Raw genomic sequence first — 22,503 nt, forward strand, 5'->3', positions numbered from 1 at the left:
ATCAAGTCAAATAATGTTTTATAAACGTTATTTTGTTTTCGAGCTCATGTTCAAATTTTCATTGGATGGATGCAGTGAAGGAAGACATGCACATAGTTGGTGTGACAGAGATGGATGCAGATGGTCCGCTTTGGCGACCCCTAAAGGCAGCATGAGAAATTTTTCAGTTAAAAAATAAATAAATAAAAAATAATTGAGGAACAAGAAAGAGCAAACACCAAAATGGCATTAATTTAAAAAGCTGTGATATTGTGACATAATCTTGATTCATTAGCATCATTTCTAATAAGTGTTTGCAATTTGTCTGCACATGGGAAAAAAAACCTTGCAAAAAAGACACCATTCAAAAAAAAAGACATTTATTTTGTGGCCATAGTGTCATGTAGCATCTTCACTTTCAAATATAAATGTATCCACTCATTAAATATCCAAAATAAATTTATTAAAATTTTGAAATACATTCATATACAGCATGGGTGTACCCAGTGATATATCAATGCTGATCAGGTGTTTAACAGCAGAATGCATTTTATGTATAATGATAAACACATGTGAGGCCTTATTTTAGCATTAGAAACAGTGTCAGTTGAAGTGAGCGTACTGAAGCCTTTTAATGCTCTGCACAGCATGAATCAGTCAGTACTGAGAGTCAGTGCAGCCGACAGCAGGTCTGTTCTCTCGCTCGCAGCTTCATCGATCATCGCTTATACTTCATGACGGCTTCAGCTGGAATGAGAAAGAATATCATTAGAGCTTAACACACTAACGATCAGCTACTACAGCTTTCTATAAATGATTACATATGTATATTAAAGCTGTAGCAGGGAGGCCAGATTGCTTGAGGCACTTTGCTTTTGCACTGTTACGAGCTACATTTAGAGGATAAGCATGCCAACTAAGGGCTTAAAATATTACCTAAAAACGTACCAACACCATATCTGAATGTGCTAAACAAGGCCAAAAATACATACTGTAACTGTGATAACACAAGATGCTTTTTTTCTCTCTGCCTCTTCTCGGACAGACAGAAACAGCTACAGACAGCATGTGTCTTGCTGCTGCACACTATATCTTAAGTAAATACATGTCAAGGTTCCTTCATTGAAACCAAATATAACCCTAGTTAAAAAAGTAGATGGGAGTGTGCTGTGTGAAATATAAATAAAAACAGATTCAAATGATTTGGAAATATCAACTTAAACACATATTTTATTCACAGTAGAACACAATAGATAATGAATCTTTAAACTGAGCAGTATGTGGTTTAGCATACTGGATGGGAGCATGTGTTGCACTAAAACAGGGGTGGGGGAAGTCCAAGCCTCAAGGGTGGTCAGGTGTGTTGACCAGGGTGATATCTAAAGCCTGCAGGACACTGGCCATTTAGGCCTGGAGTTCCCCCACCCCTGCTCTAAAACCTGTATGTATTTTCAGCATTAATGCTGCCTTTCTAGATGCGCAAGCTACCAATTCCATGGACACTGATGTGCCTCCATACCAACAGAGATGCAAGCTTTTGAACGGAGACCCTTCACCTTCAGAGTAAAGGTTGCACTACTGTAATGGAACTGGTTGAAGCAGTAAAGCTGGAATTTTTGAAAGTGAAAGTTCTCCATTTCCAGTTTGTGTTGCACTTTTTTAAGTTTCACTGCAGCTCAGCCAGTAGTTAGCAACACTTATCAAACAAAATGTCATCCCTGCAAGTCCATGTGCTAGCAACCAGAACAATCATGAAGAGATTTTTAGTGCAGATCCTTCATTGTGAGTGTGTCACCTAGCAACTACTCGCCAATCAGGGAGGGGATACACATTTTTCCCTAGTGACCATTGGTTGGCCAATCGGTCTCTAGGCCTGGGTGAGTGATGCCTTAAAAAACTAAGGTCCAGAGAAGGTGGCAATGTTCCTGAAGTATAAAATTTTTTTTCTTCACAAAGTACAACTTTTGTGTGGACACGGTCGCCCCTGCTAAGACGGTACGGTGTTATCCTAATAACAAACCATGGGTAACACAGGAAGTCAAAGCTGTCCTCAACATGAAGAAGAAGGCTTTCAGGAGCAAAGTGAAGGAGGAGATGAAGGCAGCACAGCGGGAGGTGAAACGCTGCCTGAGGGAAGCAAAGGACACCTACAGGAGGAAGGTGGAGCAGAAGTTGGAGAGGAACAATATGAGGGAGGTCTGGAATGGTGTGAAAACCATCACAGGCCACAACACCAAGAAAAGCACAGTGGGGGGGACTGTGGAGAAGGCAAACGAACTCAACAACTTCTTCAACAGGTTTGACCAGCCCACAACCCCCCCACCCTCACCTTCACTACAGAGTCCAATCCCCACTCTCCTACCTCCCTCGCTTCCCCCCCTTCCTGACACCATGACACCCCCCTCCTCCAATCCCTCTCTCAGCAGCAAGACATCTCCCCCCCTCCCCTCTTCCCAAACATCTCCCAGTGTCACAGTGGATCAGGTCAGGAGACAACTGAGGAAGCTTCGCCCCAGAAAGGCAGCAGGCCCAGACAAGGTGTGTCCTAGGATGCTTAAGGCGTGTGCTGCTGAACTTGGGGAGCCGCTACAACGAGTCTTCAACCTCAGTCTGCGACTGGGGAGAGTGCCCGCCCTATGGAAGACATCCTGCATCGTCCCGGTCCCCAAAAAGAACCGGCCCAATGAGCTGAATGACTTCCGACCGGTGGCACTGACGTCACATCTTATGAAGACTCTAGAGCGGCTCTTCCTCAACCTCCTCCGACCACAGGTACAACATGCCCAGGACCCACTACAGTTTGCATACAAGGCGGGTGTCGGAGTGGAGGATGCCATCCTGTACCTCCTACACAGAGCCCACTCACACCTGGATGGGGGAAAAGGCACGGTCAGGATCCTGTTTCTTGACTTTTCCAGTGCCTTTAATACCATCCGGCCCTGTATGCTTCAAGAAAAACTGAACAGGATGGAGGTGGACCCCTGCCTGGTGGCTTGGATCTCCGACTACCTCACCGACAGACCACAGTACGTCAGGCTGAAGGACATCACGTCTGACACAGTGGTCAGCAGCACAGGAGCACCACAGGGAACTGTGCTGTCCCCTCTTCTCTTCACCCTGTACACCTCTGACTTCTGCTACAACTCTGAATTATGCCACATTCAGAAGTTTGCAGACGACACAGCCATCATGGGGTGTATCTGGGATGATCAGGAAGAGGAGTACAGAAGCCTGGTGAGGAACTTTGTCGCATGGAGTCACACAAACCACCTGCAACTCAACACCTCAAAGACTAAGGAACTGGTTGTGGACTTCGGGAGGTCCAGAGAAGGTCCACTGCCGGTTCAGATAGAGGGGGAGGAGGTGGAGGTGGTCAACAAGTACAAGTACCTCGGGCTGTGGGTGGACAATAAACTGGACTGGTCATGCAACACAGAGCACCTGTATAAAAAAGCCCAAAGCCGACTGTACTTCCTCAGGAGGCTGAGGTCTTTTAACATCTGCAGGAAGCTCCTGAGGATGTTTTATCAGTCAGTGGTTGCTGGAGTACTTTTCTATGCTGTGGTGTGCTGGGGGAGCAGCACAGCAAAGAAGGACTCATGCAGGCTGGAGAAACTGATCAGGAAGGCTAGCTCTGTGGTCGGCATGAAGCTGGACACTCTGGTGACAGTGGCAGAGAAAAGGACATTAAAGAAACTGATGGACATTATGGACAATGCTGGGCATCCTCTGCACACGGCCATAAACAATCAGAAGAGTCTGTTCAGTGACAGGTTGCTTCTCCCAAAGACAAGAACTAACAGACTTAAAAACTCCTTTGTCCCACACGCCATCAAACTGTTTAACTCCTCTCTGGAGGGGAGAGGAAACAGGAGGACAAAGGAGGGGGGAACAAGCAAGCTGTAGTGCCTCTTCACCTCACTGTGCAATACCTTTTGTGCAATACTTTTGTAAATAGTCAACGGTGCAATAGACTCAATACTTGAAATGTGCAATTCACTTGTATTTTTATTTTTATTCCTATTTATTCTATTTATCCCCTTCGTATATTTTATTTATATTGTCTCTGTATTTATATATATGTGTGTGTGTATAACTCTGTAACTTCTGTCGGTGCTGTGCTTTTTTGGAAATCGAATTTCCCAGAGGAACCCACCCGAGGGATTAATAAAGTTCTATCTAATCTAATCTAATCTAAAAGGAAAAAGGCAAAATTGCATTTTTGTGCACAGCAGTGAGAAAACCATAAAGCGCGACCAGAATCATGACTGGACCTAAAGATAATGGTCATGCAATATAGGTTTTCAGCCACACTGGCCCTCGAGGCCTGGAGTTGTCCACCCCTGCCTTATAGGGACTGGAAACAATCCCAATGATGGATTAAATCAGCGGTGTGCAATTCCAGGCCTCGAGGGCCAGTGTCCTGCAGGTTTTAGATGTGTCCTTGAACCAACACAGCTGATTTTAAATGGCTAAATTAGCTCCTCAAAATGTCCTGAAGTTCTCCAGAGGCCTGGTAATGAACTAATCATGTGATTCAGGTGTGTTGACCCAAGGTGAGATCTAAAACCTGCAGGACTCCGGCCCTCGAGGCCTGGAGTTGCCCACCCCTGGATTAAATGGTCAGTAATGGATTAAATAGACAATAAATAGTATTTTAAACTATTTACTGTCATCACTCTCCATCAGATGTTTGTTTTACAGCATTACACAACTTTTTCAAGTTATTTAATCCCCCTCGCCCAACTTTTTTTAAAATGTGCTCCTGCCATTAAATTCAAAATGAGCAAAACCCAACACATTTTCCCAGTTTCAACATCATAGATAAGAGATAAGATTTTAAATTTGTGCAAAATATGTCATTCTGCTTTTACTGATAATTTCCACAGTGTCCAAACGTTTCTGTAAAATGGGGTGATGGTTATGGGTTGTGCCTGTGGAGGATTAAATAGTGGCCATGTATGGTATTTAGTTAATGGAGTTCAAGTTTTCCTTTGAATACAAAGAAAAATAATATGGAAAATTGGGCACCAGCATATTTAAAGCACACTGAAGTCTTGCTTACTGGTATAATCCTGGGGTGACATGGGTCTGGACAAAACCTTCCTGAGCGCTTCCAGCCACTCCCTCTGGTCCCTCTCCTGCTCGCACATGAAGACGAACTGTCGCTCGGGCGTTTCCACCATCAATCCGCACTTCCACTTGTTTCCCCGGGCGTTCAGCGGGACACACTCCCTAACCGAGTAACCTTTGCACTCTGTGCCGATAAAAATGGCCCCTAGCTCCTCTGCATCCTACAACAAGAAAAAGCACTTGACTCACATACTTCATAGGTGTACAGTGTGGGGTTAGAGTGAGATGGAAAAAAGAGGTAGTGTCCTCACCAGATGGCCTTTGAAGTAGAGCAACTTCCTGTTTTGAGAGTCTAAAATGAACCACCTCCTTTTGAATGACTCTGTTTGCTGCGTACAAAATAAAATAAAAAGCATTTGATTTCAAAAATAAAATGTGCATTTGAAAAATGTGCTCATCAGACTTCATTTCCTCAAAACCTCCTATCGCACAAACTGATTCTTAAAAAAGAAAAAAGATTCGAGCTGCACGCACATGTGAGTCAGAGTCTAAAAGAGGAACAGAAACACATTCAGATGTACTGATCACACATAATGTAGTCACAAACAAGTTTGCTGGTGAGTGTGAGTAAAAATCAAAGTAAAAGAGAAATAATATAGGCGTGCAAATGACGCTCGAGTGACTTCAGTGAGCTCACCATAGGCCCCGTCTTTTCCATGTAACCCTCTTTGAGGTAGTTTCTTGTTATCATTGGTAACAGCTGATGAAGACACAAGACAGTAAACATGTCAAATACTAAAATATACAAGCTAAAAACTGACATACAGCTGGCTTAAAATGAAATAGTTTGACACTTACTTCTTCATCGCTTCCTGTCGGGTAGGCCGTCTTCAAGTACGCATAGCGAGCGGCTCGAATCACGTTGTACCATGTGACTATTTCCTGAAGTAAAGCAAAAACAAAAACTTTGAGATTCTATTAGAACCTCAAAACAAGTATATGAGACCTACCAGGTGTTAATATTGATGCTATAGACGATCATGTCGACTGACTTCAGAACGCTCATGATAAACGTAGAGGTTCCTGGTGTGATCCCCGTCTTGGTAGGTGATCTGCAGTCCGTTAGGATGGCCGATCTTCTCTGGCTGAAAGGTGGCGTTCAGGTCCTTGATGGATATTACAGCTTTGGGGCCTTTAGACTCCTGTAACAAATACACAAGGGCAGTTCAGATTTGGAGGCTTTGTGCTGCTGTTTTTACACTTGTCTGAGCCATGCTGGCTGCAAGTGGTGATTACCACAGGCGCATAAAAAGTGAAGGATCCCTGGTTGAAGCCCAGAGGGAGGCATAACAGGAAGGCATCCAGTTTATACAGCTGTTGTTGCTGGAAAAACTGGCTCAATGTCACTTAGATCGAAACTGCTCAGCATCAGTTGGAGCACAGACATTCATGATGCCCAGAGGATGAATCCAAATTACTTTAGTGATCTTCTCACTTTTCCTCTAGTTCTTTTTTAACTTTCTTTTACGTTTATGAGAGCTATAGTGAAACGAATTGCATTAAAACTCTTCTGAAACTCTACGCCTTAACCGGACACGCTCCTCTCTAGAAATGTAACAGCATGTCGCCATTATCACAGCTGCTCAGGTTTATCTGTGGCGTTGACCAGTTGAATAGGCTTATGTCATAGGCTCCACATGGATTCAATGCAGATGCAAATAATATAGATAAGGCCCCGTAATGTGTAAGGGACACTTCATGTGTGCAACTTCTTATTATTGCTGCCGTTATCTTGTTGTGAGCCATCCAAGTTTATGAATTTCAGATGGAAACATCCACCATATATCGAAGTGAAATTAGTCAAATAAATCCTAAGATAAGACTATTGCTTCCACAGTGTGTCTTTTATCCCATTTCCCTCCTTTCACCTCAGCTGGCCATGGCAGATGGCTGATTATGGTAATAACCTGATAATCTGATAAGCATCTGTGGACGAGTACCAAAAATCTCCTTGTTTGACCTTTAGCGGTAAAACTAAAACCAAATTAGCTGAATTTCCTCCAGTAAATGGTGACCGTTGCCTTTATAGTTGCTGGTGTATGTGAAGCTATAGGAAACTGATTGACTGATTCTAAGGTGGCTTTTCTGCTTACAATAGATCTTTGAAGAAACATTTGAAGCTGTGTGTGCAAAAGATAAACAAAGAGCTCAGATACAAGATCTAATTTCTTCAACACAAGCAATGATTATGCCATAATAACTACACATCTTGCAGTATTTAAGGGTCATCGCTCTTGGTGATTCATGTTCTAGCGGGTGGTGTAACTGTGTCAAAGCTGCAGGGAACTCACATCTTCTTTGTTGTAGTAGCTCAGGGTGAATTCTCTCTCCGACAGCACGAACTTTCTCTTCAGAAACTGTGTGTTGTCTTTGCCTTTCTTCAACAGTATTCCTTCATAGAACCCTAGTATGAATCCAAGAGAGTCACAGGGGAATAAGAAAAAAGGTTTCACTTAAAATGAAAACCTTCTGGTTGCTCAAAGAGACAGTGGCTAGATTTCACTTCCTGGATGGTTCATTGTGCAAAGAACGGGTTTTTCTGGCACAGTTCTGCATGCAAAGAACAGGTTTTCCTTTACCCCGATACTGACAAGAATGTGAGCCCCAAAGAGTTCATAAGTAAATCGTTAAAAAAGTCACCTGTGGTGTATGGAAGCGGTGGATACTTGGTCTCTCCTGTGAACTCCTTCCTCTCGTATTTAGCACGGATCCACTGCTCCCTGAGGATACTGTGGATCAAAGTGAAAATATAAAAGCATTCACTGTTCAATAGCAATGTGTTCTTACAAAAACCTGAATCATTGAAGCTTGATTTAGCAGCAGAAATTCATCTACATTTCACTTCTACAGCCAGAAGCTCTCACTTCTCTACTTTGTGGCTCTGCCTTGTCAGCAGTCTGGTATTACACATAAAGGATTCTGCCATGGCGACAGAGGCTGGTAAATATCATCATCGTGGAAAAGACCTACTTGCAGTCTTCCCGCTGGGGTCGATAGTAGTATGGTGGAACAGCTTTCTCATATTGAGCCTGGGCCCTGGCATTGCCATTGGATTCCATGAACTTCCACCCCCCAGAATAAACACACACACACACACATTAGGATTACACACAGACACAGTCTGATACAGCACAAATAGAGGTGGGTGACTGATAAAACAGTGATCACCTCTACTAGTTTGTCCTCCCAGAAGTCCAGCCTGATAGATTTGACATGGCTGGACAGGCTGCGGTGGATCCCGGAGCAGTTCAGACACACAAAAATCCCCAACTTGTAGGAGGCCCAGTCCGGTTCTGGGAGAGGTGAGAAGAAGAGACATGACTCAGATAAATACTTCTTCCCGCCACTCTATTAGGAGGTTAAGAACATATAAAAAATCTAATCAATCATTTAAGATTTCCACTGAAATCTGTAAATGTTTAGTTCACAATTAGGCCTCATCTATGCCCGGGAAAGTGACTTTTGAGTTTTTAAGTATTAAGTTTTCAAGTTCAAAAACAGGAAACCCTTTTCAGCCCCTCAATGTCAGCCCATCACCAAGCTTTAGCCGTGACGGACATGCTTCAGGGTGCACGCGTTCACGCAGAGCAACAGTCTTTTCAAGCCTCATAAATAACATTAACAAACCGGTTAAACTGCATGAAAATAAATCAAATCTGAACATCTCGAGGCCTCTGAGTAGTACCCGCACATCAAATTCGGATCCGCGCCTCACTTTATTTCGATAACAAACGTACCAACGTTTATATATTTGCTTACCGGGCTCGCCGCAGTCAGCGCACCGGCTGTTGTCTGACTGTTTCACCAGTTCCAGTAAAATCTTTTTGTTCCGCTCACGGTTTGCCATTTCTCTGCACAGTCAGGCTCATACACTGATGGATCCCGCGGTTGAACTTGAGCGTGGCGGTCACATGGTGCGACAAACAACAAAAGGCGACTAAGAAAAAAAATTTAAAAAGAAAGAAAAAGTGGAACTTGCGACAGAAGAGTTTTGGATGCCTCAGCGCGAAGCGGACCTCCACCCTCCTCCCTCTGGAGCGCGTCCAGCTGCGAGCTTGTCACAGAGGGTGCTCCCTTTGATTTTTTTTTTTTTTTTTTTTTTAAAAACAATGCACCTTTGTGCACAGAGCACCCCTGCTGCTCTCTGTGATGAAGGTAAAGAGGAAACTAACCACAAACCGGTCTGCCCGCCGCGCAGATGCGAGCGCGCTGCCAATTTACACGGAAGCCTGTTAAATTTAGCAGATTTATGACACCATTAGGCTTGTTTGGATGATAAACGTTTATTGCTGTGTAAGGAAATCCCCACTGTGGTGAAGAAAGTGTCCATATTTAAAGCATTAAACACAGCAAAATGACTGAAGATGTCACAGTAAGCTTTGGATCAAGAGCTGCACGTCTTTATTAACTGTATGAACCAAAAAAATAATAAAAGAAATAAATCAGTGACAATTTACACAAATACAGAAGCAAGATTTATTTTACATGTTAATCTCTTACATGTGGTGTAAAGCATGGAGCCCGTGAAGTTTTTTTTTTTTTTCTTCATTCCTTTAATTGTAAGTTATTGTGCAGAAAGATGTGCTGGCTGCAGACATCTGAAGCTGCCAGACATGCATGTGCACTTCAATTCAGTAACTTACAAATTATATTTTGCACACACCCACACACGAGGGACCCCAGGGGCTTAGTAAGAAGAAGAAGAAAAAATTTTTTACTTCATAAAAACAGCACTTTGCAAAATAAAAACCACCGATACGCATCCCTATAGAGCACTACTGTACAAAAATATAAAGATGACAAAATTGTAAAATTTTAGTTTTTAGAGCACCAAAAGATGACACAAGTGAGGTTAGTTAGTTGTCCGTCCTTTAGCTCAGATTAAATCTTTACTATTCAGTCGCCTCTATGTTGGTACCAATGTGGAAGCGGTCCTCTGTGCTCACACGCCTCTGACCGTGTGCTCTGTCACCATCTCAGAGGATGACACACACTTATTTAGATCTGTACACCAGTCCTTCTGAGAGCCAGAGAGTACTTATTGAAGGCCTGTGTGTGACTGTGGAGTCCAGTCTGGTCGTCTTTGTTGTTTTAGGGGAAATCTTCAGCGAGCAGCTGTAGAGTCCTTTTTTCGAGACCCAAGTGGATCGCGTCGAGGTAGTGCAGAAACCTGGAGGCAGAAAATAAACAGCTCAGCATTATCTGTGGACTCATATAAATGAATTGCATTAATGCACCACGTTTTATTTTATTTATTTGTAGCCTCATATTCAAATGTGACAAAATGAAACCTCACTACCACCGCCGTCATCTTTACCACATCCTGCCAACGGTTCAAATCCAAACCCGCCACCGCTGACCGGCTGAAGGAGCAGCAATTCTGTCCTCACCTTCGCTTAACTTTGCCTTGCTCCTTAAGCTTCTCGGATCTGCAGATGCAGCGCATGATTGGTAAATAGTCCAGAGCAGCTGGTGGACTGTTGCCAAGTGTACCAAACACTCCTTTCAGCATCAGACTCTCCATCACTTCTCTCCTCCGCTCGACCAACCTGGAAAGCAACACCGGACATCAACGTCAGCTAAAACCATTGAAACTACTTTTACACGTTTGTTGGGCAACGTGGCATTTTCTCGGGGTCCAAACTCACTGTGGCTCTGAGGGCCCGTCCTGTGTGAAGCTGAAACATTCACGATGAGCAGCCACGGGGAGGCTGAGCTCTGCTGCAGCCTCTTTGGCCAGCTCCCCTTCCAGCTGTCGTGTTCTCTCCAAAGCCTCCTCTGCTGATACCCGGAACTTGCGGAAGCTCAGAGCCTCGACCGCCGCCTGGATCTCCAGGCCAGTTGCTGTCATCGAGCTCCCTCTTTCAGCCTCCACACTTGACTCGTCTGTCATCCCATCTTTTATGACCACACTTACAGATGACAGACCTCTGTGACTGTCAGCCCTGTCGAGCAACGAGTCCATGTAGGACATGCTGTCTAAGAAGTCTGCTATTGATTCCAGACACTGTGACACTGGGAGGCTTTTTAAGCGCTCCTCAGGAGTCAGCGGCTTCCTTTTAGCCCTTTCTGAAGCTTTGACGTTCTCTTTGGCCTGAGGAGCGTTCTGAGGCTTACAGAGAGAAAGAAATCTATCTTCTGAGTCTGAGTCAGAGTTAGCTCCAGCTTGGTCAGGTAGATGGTGTCTCCTCTTGTTCTTCCTCATCCTGTTAGACATTTTGACTGGACTGTTGCTGTCTGAGCAATCAGCTGACTCTGTCGATAGCAGCGTGGATGACGGTTGCTCTTTCGGACTGGCAGAAGGCTGGTCTTGCGATACAGAAGCGCACTGCTCTGGGTTGCGGGTAGAGGTAGTCAGATGTGTGAGCGGCAGAGGTAAAAGGAGCTCCATGTTCGAGTAGAGCAAGTCGACTCCACGTCGTTTGCAGTCCGTCAGCAGCTCCCAACAACTGGGCTCCTCCACCAGACTGTGGCTCTGCAGAAACAACACACACTCAGTCATACTGGACACGCTTAACTCCAGCTCAGCTCAAAGTGCTGTGCGAGTCCTGCAGAACTATAACAGCATTTGAACTTTCAAAACAACAAACTGTGTCTACTTTTTCCTCCTGTTAAAGCCAGACATTATTCAAAGTGTGGGGCCATATAAGCGTCCAATACTACTCTTCAAAATAAAATTTTCACCCCTTTAAACACAGCACATCATTCTCCTTATTGTCACGATTGATGATTTCCTGAGTGAAATCATCAATCGTGGAGGTGATACGAGGAGCTGGTGATGTGTGACCCAAATGTAAACAAAGGACTTCAAGCGTTGCAAGGTGCTCTCACTTTCGGCACTCCATATGAGAGGAGCAGCAAACAGGGGATGGAAATTATTGATGTGGTTATGTGGTAGCTGGTTACAAGGCACAACATGTGAGGTAGAAATATATTTTTGTTTTATTACGTGAAAATACTGTGCATCTCCTGGAGGGTTTTAAGGTTATGTTACTTAGGAAGTGTGTCATCACTGAGAGCAGCTTATTGGAAAAGAAGGATGAAGGATTTTTATTTACTGACACTTTTAACTGCAGCGTCTAACAGGAAGCATCGATACGACAGTCCGCGTTTCTTCCTATATCGTCCACTCCTTGATTTCACAAAAACATTTTTCCCTACTGGAATCAGAGATTCCTTTGGTGTAATTTAATGTTAGATCACAGAACGATGTCCAACCTACTACTAGTTAATTCATGTTTCTGTTTGTCACTGCAGCCAAATTACCTGTATGAGATTTTAATAATATTGACTAAGTCCACACTACAGATCAGGGGTGTCAAACTGATTTGAGTAAGATTAAAGTTTGAAACTGCCCTTTCTGTCAGTGTACAGAGGTTTAACTACACATTTAATCCCTGAGTAATCGGCATTTCAACAGAAAGAAATCTGTCACTGCGACTCTTTGGGCTTAAATTTTAAGAAGTAAATGTGTAAACTTATAGAAATCTATTATCTCATTACTTTAATGCAGGATGAATGGCCGCAGGAGCTCTTTATCAGCAGGAAAAGCTACAAAATGCGTGTAATACAATTAAAAGTCTGACATTTCTGTTCTGCTTCACACTTTAGTTACAAACTAATGTGCACAGTTAATGTGCTTTTATTTGATAGTGTATTTCCATACATCTAAAATTAACTTGAAAGAATGAGCAGCCTGAAGGTACGGTGAGTAAACTTTCGGTGCCCCTGCAGTGACAGGAATTGTTGCCTGAGTACCAGAGCCACGATCCATTAATAGACGTGACTGCCTGTTATGCACTCTGCGTGGTAAATAAACAATTTACCTTGAGCAGCTCCAAAACATCTGTCTCTTGTCCATTATTGAGCAGGCCCAGCTTGCTCTCAGTGCAGCCAGTGTCACAGGGAGGCAGGGTGGATTTGTCTGCTGCCTCTTCAGCTTCTGGCTTTACTTCAGTTTCTAATAAAATGAGAGAGAAAACACTTTTAGAGCGAGTCACAGCTACAGAAAATTATTTTATTATGCAAAAACAGAAGGTATTAAAAAAAAAGCTCAAACTCTCCCTGATCATCTTCTTACCATTTTTGCCCGTCGGGACTAAAGGCCTTGCCCCGTGGCGGCCGCCTGCACTGCGAGTCCAGAACTGCAGCTGCAGCAAACTCTGCCTGATGTCGCAGCCGTTGAGTCTGAGCAGAGACCGGATGTCCGCGGGGTCCGTCCTCATGTCCTCAGCCAAACACAGCAGCTGCAGGTAACTGCTCACGTTCAACTGTAGCAGGAAAAAAACCAAACAAACAAAAAAACCAAACATGAATGCTGGGCTGAATGACTCCATCAGAGCCGACACAATCAAGCCGAACAACCCTCCACTCACCAGAGATGGGGCCTTGAAATGTATCTCCTCAAAGGTTCCATCAAACATGCTGCTGAAAGCCGGATCTACAAAAACAAACATCATTTAAACTCAATATGCAAACAGTAGATAAACACACCGTTAGCACAGGCCACACTGAAAGACTAACCGCTGGTCGTGAGGACGACTGGCCTCTTAGTCGTCGTCATGAACGTCTTGATAGCAGCTAGAAATCCAGAGTCCTCGTCAAATATAACATCCACTTCTTCAAACAGGATGAGCGACGTTGCTGTCTTCTTGCTCTGTTCTTCGCTGCCCTTCTCTTTGGGAGCTGGTGGTGATTTCACAGGAAGGACAGCCTCATTTGCTTTCCCAACTTTCTTGGAAGCAGCTGGAAGAAGAAATGAAAGAATAAAGTCCCCAATTAAAACCCTTCATGCAGGTTTTATCATCAAAGAAGATTAAAATGTACCCATCTGCTTACCTTTTGTAGTGTTTTGTGGCTCCTTGGTGCTGGACGCTGCTGTTTTAAAGAATTTAGCTAAAGAAACTGGAGTCAGGCTTCCTTTTTTAACACCTCTGGGCGACTGTGGTTTCCTGGGGGAGGAAACCACCCTGCGAGGGGAGTTCAGCTTTCCTGAAAGACAAAGTATTCACATCATTTATGTTAATGAGAGTGTGGGGAGTGAGTTGGAGGGTGGGGTGGGCTGCTTTTAACTATGTAAAGCACTTTGTGCTACATTTTTTGTATGAAAAGTGCTTTATAAATAAAGATTGATTGATTGATTGAATCAGAGAGTCATCTTGTAATATTCTCATGCAGATTGTGCAGAATGTAAAATTTAAAAAAGAGAGAGTGATATTTTCACATACTTGGAGAAGATCCAGGCCTGAGCGAGCCAGTGCTGCTGCTCGTGCCATAGCTGTTGAAGTATGTGGGTTTGTGGGCATTGACCCCCTGACTATCCACCTGATGTGACTGAGTGGCTTCTTTCAGCTGGGACAGAATAAGACGACCACTTCGCTGCGATGAAGCATTCACCTCAAACACCTGAAGAGACAATTTAGGAACTTAAGTTATCCAGGTATCCATTGAGCAAACGCATCGCATCAGAGTCACGTGACACGTCTGTACCTTGAAGCCCAGCTCCTGGGCACAAGCATACACTGCAGCAGTCTTTCCTACTCCAGTGGGTCCTGTGATCAGCACTGTGTTACACAACATGTCCTCTCCATCCTGGGAGTCGTCCTCTCCACCGTCCCAGTCTGAGTCTGGGGATTTTAAAAAAAATCCCCAGAGTTAAAAGAGCTAAAAGTAGTAGTTAAGATTTTTATTGTTGTTCTTATCGCTCACCATAGCTGCCGTCCTCTTTTTTCTTCTCCTTCTGCTTTTTTCTTTCTTCTCTGTCAGCACGGAGTTTCCATTCCTTCAGCCAGCTAGCCGAAAAAGAATATATACAGTCAGTATTTGATCTCCATACAGTGCAGATTTTTTTTTTTTTTTTTAAATGAGAGGCACAGCATTATAAAAACGAGTCATCTACATCTGCATTTCCTCACCTGTGCAGCCTCCTCACTGAGGCGGTGTTGCCTATGATGTCACTGGAGTGTTGTGGTAGATATTTGTCAGTCCAGAGCACGTCCTCCTTCACCACATCTGTAGGAAAAAACAAAACAAAGAATACACCAGACTGAGTTTCAGATTTTAATCTGAGGATTTATATTTGCAATTACTGTTTTTCTTTTTTTGGCCAGTTGGGGGCAGCAGAGAACAGGCTGTAAAACAAACTTCATCTCAAAAGCAGATAAATACTGATATATACTGAGAAGAACTACAGACTCCTTTAAGGTAACAGCAGTGATTCAGAACACACACAGAAAAGCTACCACACCTTTTTTCCCAGTGTCCTCTCCTGAAAGCAAGTCCTCTACTATGCACACGCTGTCATCGTCAGGTGGGATGGGAACAGGATGGAGTGGAGGCTTGGTTTTCTCTGTCGCCTCGTCCTCCTCTCCTCGCCTGGATCTCTGAGATCGTCTTGTACGGCCTCCACGCTTCGTTGGCTCTGCTGTGGAGACGTTCGCCTCTGAATGGTTGGATCGCCGCTTTTTAGCCACCTTTGCCGTATTTTCTCCTTCACTCGTTCTTTTCCTCTTCCCTCCCGCTGGTTCAGCTGCATCTCTGGTCACAGCCTCTTCTTCTGAGAAAGGAAAATTCAGTATTTGTTCAGGATAATTCAAGACAAGCACATTTGTCCCATTTTCACTCAAACAAGGCGAACATTAATTACAGTCAAAAGGACTAAACAGACTGTCATTAAACCCTAAAACACACAGCTACTGCAGTTTAACACGTGTCCTTGCACTTATCTGCTTATAGACACTGACCTGAGTGTGTAAACTGCTTCTGATGGTCAGCGCGTTTCTTCAGGAAGCGAGCGATGAACATCTGTGCAGGGAACTGAGGGTTGCTGGTGCTGAACTCCTCAACTAGAAGCTGACGAACACTTTCAGAGATCTCAGGTCTCCAGCCTGAACCCTGCAACCAAAACAAGTCCACTCTTTATTTATCCCAGTACAATACAGCCAAAAGGGGGTTTTAAGCTTGCATTTTCATATAAACTCATCCTTTTTTAAAAATATAACATTGTTATTATACATGTGCCTTTAGATGGGAGGGATTAAAGCTGGATATTAAGTGATGGGTGTTGAGGATCAGGTTATTAAAACAGTGTACCCTTTTACAAAAGCTCCGACAGGCTGGTGCAGTCTTCACACAAAGCGAGCTGCTGACTGCTGGCAGAGGTTTGGATGTTTGCCTCCAAAGCTCTTTTAGCTGACAAAGTAATGAGGACTCGGGCCATGGCAGACTCCAGAGAGAGCAATCTGTCGGTATGCACAGAAATTAGGCTTTGCCTTAAAACTCCAACGTGATATTCGACTACTGAATATGAATCTGCTTACCGTTTGGTGGTTGCCTGGTGTGTGTCACTAGCTGAAAGGAGGAACAGGAGGCAGAGTACGCCTCCTTCGTGGCAGCAGTCTTGGCCATCTGTTTTTTAAAGGACTCGGGCAAACCGCTCTTCAGGAACTCTCTGCGCGCCCTGAAATGCTCATCATCCTGCGAGTTCTCCGAGCCCTCGCGGCTGCTGTCATCAAAGATGGAGATCACGGCTGACACCTTGCGAGCAGTCTTGTCTTGGCTGTGTGAGCCCACTCTGGAGCCTTAAACAAAGGAAACACATATCTGTTAGAAGATATTACAAAATAAATCAATAAATCACAGTTTTAGCCAAGAGGAAACTATAAAAACTACCCGAAGAGGCTTTGCCAGGTGGGGCGGCTTTGCCCAAAACATCATTCAGACTGCGTAAAGGCTTCTGGGTTTTCATCTTTTCAGGTTCTTTGAGAGGAGAGGCAGTCTGGTCATCAACGCAGATGACAGAATCCTGACAAACACAAACAAACAAAAACACAGAGAGCCTTTTTTATGGTGTTGTATTTTAAGTTTTACTCCAGAAAGACTCATGAGGGCGACAGCGAGGTAATATTTAGGCCTGATGCATTAAGACTGATAACTGTTCAGATTTTTAAACCCAGATTTTAAAAACATCTGGGTCAGTGGTGACTAATGACTGAGGATTTGTTTCAGGTGGAAAGTTATGGCATAGGTTTGAAATAATGACCCCTCTGAAACCTCTACCACAGTGAAATGTGTCTTGAATGAAGAACTGACGATCCATCCCCACCTTTATCTGCACTAGAGCACTCAATTAATAATAATAATAATAATAATAATAATAATAATGGATTGGATTTATATAGCGCTTTTCAAGGCACCCAAAGCGCTTTACAATACCACTATTCAGTCACTCTCACATTCACACACTGGTGGAGGCAGCTACAGTTGTAGCCACAGCTGCCCTGGGGCAGACTGACAGAAGCGAGGCTGCCATATCGCGCCATCGGCCCCTCTGGCCACCACCAGTAGGCAAGTAGGGTAAAGTGTCTTGCCCAAGGACACAACGACCAGGACAGAGAGCCCAGGGATCGAACCGGCGACCTTCCGGTTACAGATGCGATTCCCAACCCCCTGAGCCACGGTCGCCCAATTATGCACTATACTGTATGTAAATGTTTAAATTTTACATTTATGCTGTCAAAATATCTTCCATTGTTCCTGTCAGTGACAATAAAGATGATCTTAAAGTAACTTGCAATCGACATCAAAACCTCACATGTAAATGTTCTCCGAGTAATGTCTTATAATGTCATAAGACCCTTAAGGACAAACTGAGTAAACATCCACAACATGACTGAGAAATAAATGTGTAGTTTAGTGTGTATTAACACACGTGTGTATTAGTTACGTTCGATTTTGTAGTCTCAGTAATCTGAGACCAGTCTGCCTTAGTTCTTGTTTACACAGTCACGCAACACCACTCACTCATAGCCTCATCTTAACACACACTTCATCTTCCTCGCTTGCCACTGACTCTACCTCATTTTCACAGTAGCTCCTCTTGATGGAAGTTCGCGATGATCGCCTCAGAGAGCTCTTCTCCAAAGTTTTTTTATTCTGCTGAATCACTTTGGCTTTTTGCACCAACCTCTTGGCCTGTTCTCTCTTCTTAGACTCACTCGATGTCTGAATAGGATGAATTAGAACAAGTGTTTAATTATCTTCACACCACAATTATGATGGTTTAGTATTTTTTCCCAAGGTCACAAAATAAAAAATGCCATGCTTACTTTAGTAGGCAAAGACGCATTTATGCCTTCAGCCTTTGATGTGGAAAGATTTTTACTGGATCGCGTAAATTTCATCCTAAAAAAAAAAAAAAGAAGAAAAAAAACATTACACGTTTTCATTTTTATGTTAAAAATGGGTAAGATCAGGAGGCAGATTAAAGAAAAAGCATGCGTCACCTGATTGGACTCTCTTTATCGTCAGGCGGGCACATCAGCGCCGATTGAAAGACGCCATATTTGGACGTGCGGGTCTTTGGGGTGGACATCTTTATGGGGCTGTCCTCAGGATGAGGTAAAGCAGTAACATCAGTGTCCTTTGACTCTGTTTGAGTTTGTCTCCTGGTTTTTCTGAGAGGACTTGTTGGGGTGGTTTCAGGTGTTTTCTGCACTACGGCCTCCCGTCTGGATCTTCTCAGAGCTGGCACGGACGGAGATGTGGTGATGGGAGACTCTGGCCTTTTCTCCTCGACCTCAACAGTCATGTTTGGCGTTTCTTCCTCAGCAGCAGCAGGAGACGCACTCACAGTCTCCTCTCCCTCTTTAGCTTTCTTTCCCCCCTTTTTTGCTGGTTTCTTCTTAGTGGCTTTCTTTCCTTGAGAGGGTTGAGATGTTTGCTCAACAGTCAGCAGATTTTCAGTTTCAGCTTCAGCAGCTTTATCAGCAGCATCCAAACTTTGCTCTCCTGGTTGCTTCTGCTTGCTTTGGCTCTTGACAGGCTTGGATTTGGAGCCGTCTGCAGTGGGCTGCTTAAAAGCGGCCATGAACTGCTTCCTCTCGACTTCACTGCACTTAGGAGTGGATTCGCTCTCGAGCACTGCCAGCTCTAGATCCTCCTCCTGGAGAACCACGTTGGATTTCCGTTTGGTAGTCAGAGAAGGAAGCTGCTGTCCAGCCTCTGCGAGAGAAGGTGAGAATCTCTCTGCAGGACTACGCGCGCCTTTTCTCCGGTTGAAGATGGAAGCCAACTTTCCCACTGCTTTGCTTGGTTCTTGTTTTGGTGAGACGTGCACTTGAGCCTGGATGGTGACAGTTCGGGGTGAAACCTGAAATGATGGCGACTCCTTAGGAACCATGTTTTCTTCAGATTTGGAAATATCCAGCTCACCCAAGTTTGTTTCCTTTGTCTCAATTTTTATTTTACGGTCATCATCTTTTACTTCTTCATCTTCTCTGTCCTCTTCAGCCTCATCCTGATTCTGACTCCGCACAAAATCCTCAAAGGAGATTCTTACTGTGCTGCTGTTCAACTGAGAAGACTCATCAACATTGACCTCCGTGCTTACATCACGGAGAGAGTTCTCAGTTTCTGCTTCTTTCTCCTCTGGCTCTGACTGCTTTGCCTCTTGTTGCTGCCTCTTCCTGGTATTTTGTGGTGTGGTTTTAACCTGTTTTGCTTCATACTTTGATGGTACAATCGGAGACAACTCAATAGTGTTTAGTGCTGTTTTAAGTTCAACACATTTAGAACCATCTTCCTGATCATCATCTTTCTCAGCCTGCTCATCCGTGATAATCTTAGTGGCATTCCTCTCTGATGTTTCTGCAGGAATGCAGCTCTCAGCACTAACCTGGGCCAGTAGAGCTGCTGTATCGCTGCCAAGGACTCCAAAACTTTTAACTGCATCTACAGCCTGGTCTTTGCTTTCATGGGATTCTTGTACAGTCACGCAACTTGACTCCTCGGTGGAACTGACACCTTCAGCCCCCACAAGTTTCCTTGCAGCTTTGCTGGTTTTTCGACCCCGTTTCTGAGACAGCTGTTTCACCGTCTCCGAATTGTTGTGTTTTTCTGCAAAATGAGGCCTCCCTGCTTCTTTAGTTTGCTCTGGTGAGCTGGTTTTCACTTTACAGGATGGAGCCCTCCTGCTAAAGTAGTTCATGATGTTGTTGGAACGTGGAGGAGAGAAGGGTTTCTCCACAGGCTTAGGCACAGGAGAGAAATAGTTGGTGATTGTTTTGACAACAGGACTGCCACCATCTTTGCGAGATTTCTTGCAAGGCTGCAAAAGAAAGACAAATTTAATCAAAGATAAAAATGCAAGGCAGTTAAAAATAGTTGGTGCATTTGATGCGCTGCTCAAATCAGTGTCATAGCACACCTGGCTGTCAAAGTCCTCAATGACAGAAGGCATAGCCACAACACCAGCCATTTTCCGACGAGACCTAAAGCAGAAAGAAATAAAACACTGTTACACAAAACTCTGCAGAAGAACAGATCAGCAAAGGCACATCAGAGATTCAGGTGAAAGTTTAACTACTTTCCTTTTCCCAGAGACCCAGCCATCCTGTCACCTGACATTTTCTAATTTTCCCTCATACTGATTCCTGCCAAGGAGCCGTCTCTCCTCCTCTGTGGCTTTACTATTTTTAGAGAAAATAATAACTACAAGCTACAGGTGGGACTCACCAGACACTCCATAATATGATATTATCACAATACTTTTTGATGTTTTTATTTTATTTTTGCCGAGTATTTCATTAACATATATTGAGATCTTTGAACCTTTTGTTAACTGCAAATGATGACCTCAAAGTTAAACTTTGTAAATATCCAATATTTACAATAACCAACAGTAAGTCAGTGTTTATAAATTAGATGTAACTATTTGCAAACCTTAAACGAGTAATGGCAGGCAGTCAAAGTCAGACTGACTGCAAAAAGGTTGCCTCCTACTAGGCAACCTGTGCAATCCAAATTGGTCGTGAGTGGGCAATCTTTAGTCACCGCAAGTTGCAATCAGTCGCTGAATGTGAAAAATTCACTACAATCACCAGGCAGCGAGTCCGGTGGCAAGAAAAAAAAAAGGACCCGGAAAAATAACAATGGGGAAAGAAAGGGGGGGAAATGAAAATCAACAATTAAAATAAAGCTATGTGCAGGTTATTTGTACTTTATATGATGCATCTGCATTCAGGTATGTTCTGGATGATTTAGCAGTTTTCCTTTTATTTTGTTGCGCGGATTACGAGCGTTTATTATGTTTTGACATTGTGATAAAAGCATGTGGTATTTACATTCAGAAATATTAATAATTACTTTAACACTAAGTGTATTTACAAGTGATAACACAAAGCCTTTCCTTTTCTTTAAAGTAGTGTTCTGTCAGCGCTTTTTGTCAATGTCACGACAGCCAAGTAGAAGTTTTGCTAAAGCACTGTCAGTATGAAAAGGCTGATAAACACTAGGCTCACGTGTCTGTTACTTATGGTGTTCGCGAACAACAACTAAGCTGTAAAATGATATTATTCCTGACATGGCGCCCAGGAACTTCCAGTTTTGTGCGACACAAGAGAGAGAAACTACGTAAACAAAGGAAACACTCACCGACGAAGCCGAACCGGAACTTGCTGCAAAGGTTTGTCATTCACGTCTACGACTGACTGAACAAACAACTAAACATAAAATCATCGCGTGAGTCTGTTTGGTGCCAAAAGAAATATGTTACTGTAAAACAACAAGCTAGCTGTCTTCGCTAGATGCTAGTCTAAAAGCTTCCCACAGATCCCAGAAGTGCTCCAAACATTTACCAGCGTGTCAGACAAGTATATAAGAAGTGCTAAAAGGTTACACGGATATTTTCCGAACTGTTCCGAAACCGAACCAAAGGTTCGTATTTCTTCACATACTGCGGCTGTTTCAATAGCGCGCCAGTTCGGTTGTGAATCAAGAGCGCGAAATATACACGACCTTTGGCATAGCGTCAGTCCACCAATCACAGGGAAGAAAACGCCTCCGTCATCAGCTGTCCTAGTCCGCCCATAACAAAGATGGCGTGTGGCGTCGCCTTCAACGGAGAGGTAAAATAACGACAGCTCCCTCTAGTGTGAGCATTTCACGTTTCACAAAATTATATCCCATCCATCCACGTAAAAGCTATTAAAATATAATTTTTTGTGTAAATTACACTTATTGGGAGAAAAAGCTAAAGCTAGTTGTTAAAAAATGGTTCCAAAATATTTAAAATACAAAATAGATCAAGGAGCTGTTTTTATTTATTTTTTTTACATTTTATAACTTCTTGATAACCATATTTCATGTCAAACAATTACAATTCATTTTATAATTGTGTCTTTTATATTGTTACACCATTTTTTTCATCACATCAATATGTTAAAGATGAAGAATAATAAATGTTTTTTCCCCAAAAACATATCAGCAACCCTGTTACTGAAGCTCATTTAACCTGGATAAGGAAGAGCAAAACAATTCTATGACCTGAAAAGAATGATTGAGTCAGGAACCAGTTTACTTTGGTATATTTTGTGCTTATCCAGTCTTTTGAGA

The 22,503-nt window shown here is 43.4% G+C and overlaps 2 protein-coding genes across 3 annotated transcripts; both read right to left on the reverse strand.

Annotated features, from left to right (window-relative positions):
• Positions 1 to 372: 372 nt before the first annotated feature.
• Positions 373 to 9,167, reverse strand: adap2 (ArfGAP with dual PH domains 2). Its single transcript, XM_080905289.1, has 11 exons — positions 8,872 to 9,167; positions 8,281 to 8,405; positions 8,083 to 8,174; positions 7,753 to 7,841; positions 7,404 to 7,516; positions 6,105 to 6,254; positions 5,911 to 5,994; positions 5,750 to 5,812; positions 5,364 to 5,441; positions 5,045 to 5,273; positions 373 to 726 (listed from the first exon to the last, which is right to left on the reverse strand). The coding sequence occupies exons 1-11, from the start codon at positions 8,957 to 8,959 to the stop codon at positions 698 to 700; spliced, it is 1,140 nt and encodes a 379-aa protein (XP_080761415.1). The 5' UTR covers positions 8,960 to 9,167; the 3' UTR covers positions 373 to 697.
• A 474-nt stretch (positions 9,168 to 9,641) lies between these two features.
• Positions 9,642 to 21,898, reverse strand: atad5a (ATPase family AAA domain containing 5a). Of its 2 annotated transcripts, none has more exons than XM_080906353.1 (22): positions 21,544 to 21,898; positions 20,318 to 20,381; positions 18,396 to 20,218; positions 18,219 to 18,294; positions 17,968 to 18,114; positions 16,783 to 16,915; positions 16,431 to 16,691; positions 16,204 to 16,352; positions 15,855 to 16,005; positions 15,359 to 15,664; positions 15,027 to 15,123; positions 14,821 to 14,903; positions 14,602 to 14,738; positions 14,340 to 14,517; positions 13,951 to 14,103; positions 13,636 to 13,857; positions 13,488 to 13,552; positions 13,193 to 13,382; positions 12,939 to 13,072; positions 10,761 to 11,587; positions 10,503 to 10,661; positions 9,642 to 10,282 (listed from the first exon to the last, which is right to left on the reverse strand). In XM_080906353.1, the coding sequence occupies exons 2-22, from the start codon at positions 20,366 to 20,368 to the stop codon at positions 10,204 to 10,206; spliced, it is 5,421 nt and encodes a 1,806-aa protein (XP_080762479.1). In that variant the 5' UTR covers positions 20,369 to 20,381; positions 21,544 to 21,898; the 3' UTR covers positions 9,642 to 10,203. The 2 variants fall into 2 exon arrangements, with proteins under 2 accessions (XP_080762479.1, XP_080762478.1); XM_080906352.1 differs by having other exon boundaries at positions 15,359 to 15,667.
• Between the last annotated feature and the right edge of the window lie 605 nt (positions 21,899 to 22,503).

The sequence above is a fragment of the Rhamphochromis sp. 'chilingali' genome, assembly GCF_963969265.1.
Source record: "Rhamphochromis sp. 'chilingali' genome assembly, chromosome: 15".
Taxonomy (NCBI): Eukaryota; Metazoa; Chordata; class Actinopteri; order Cichliformes; family Cichlidae; genus Rhamphochromis; species Rhamphochromis sp. 'chilingali'.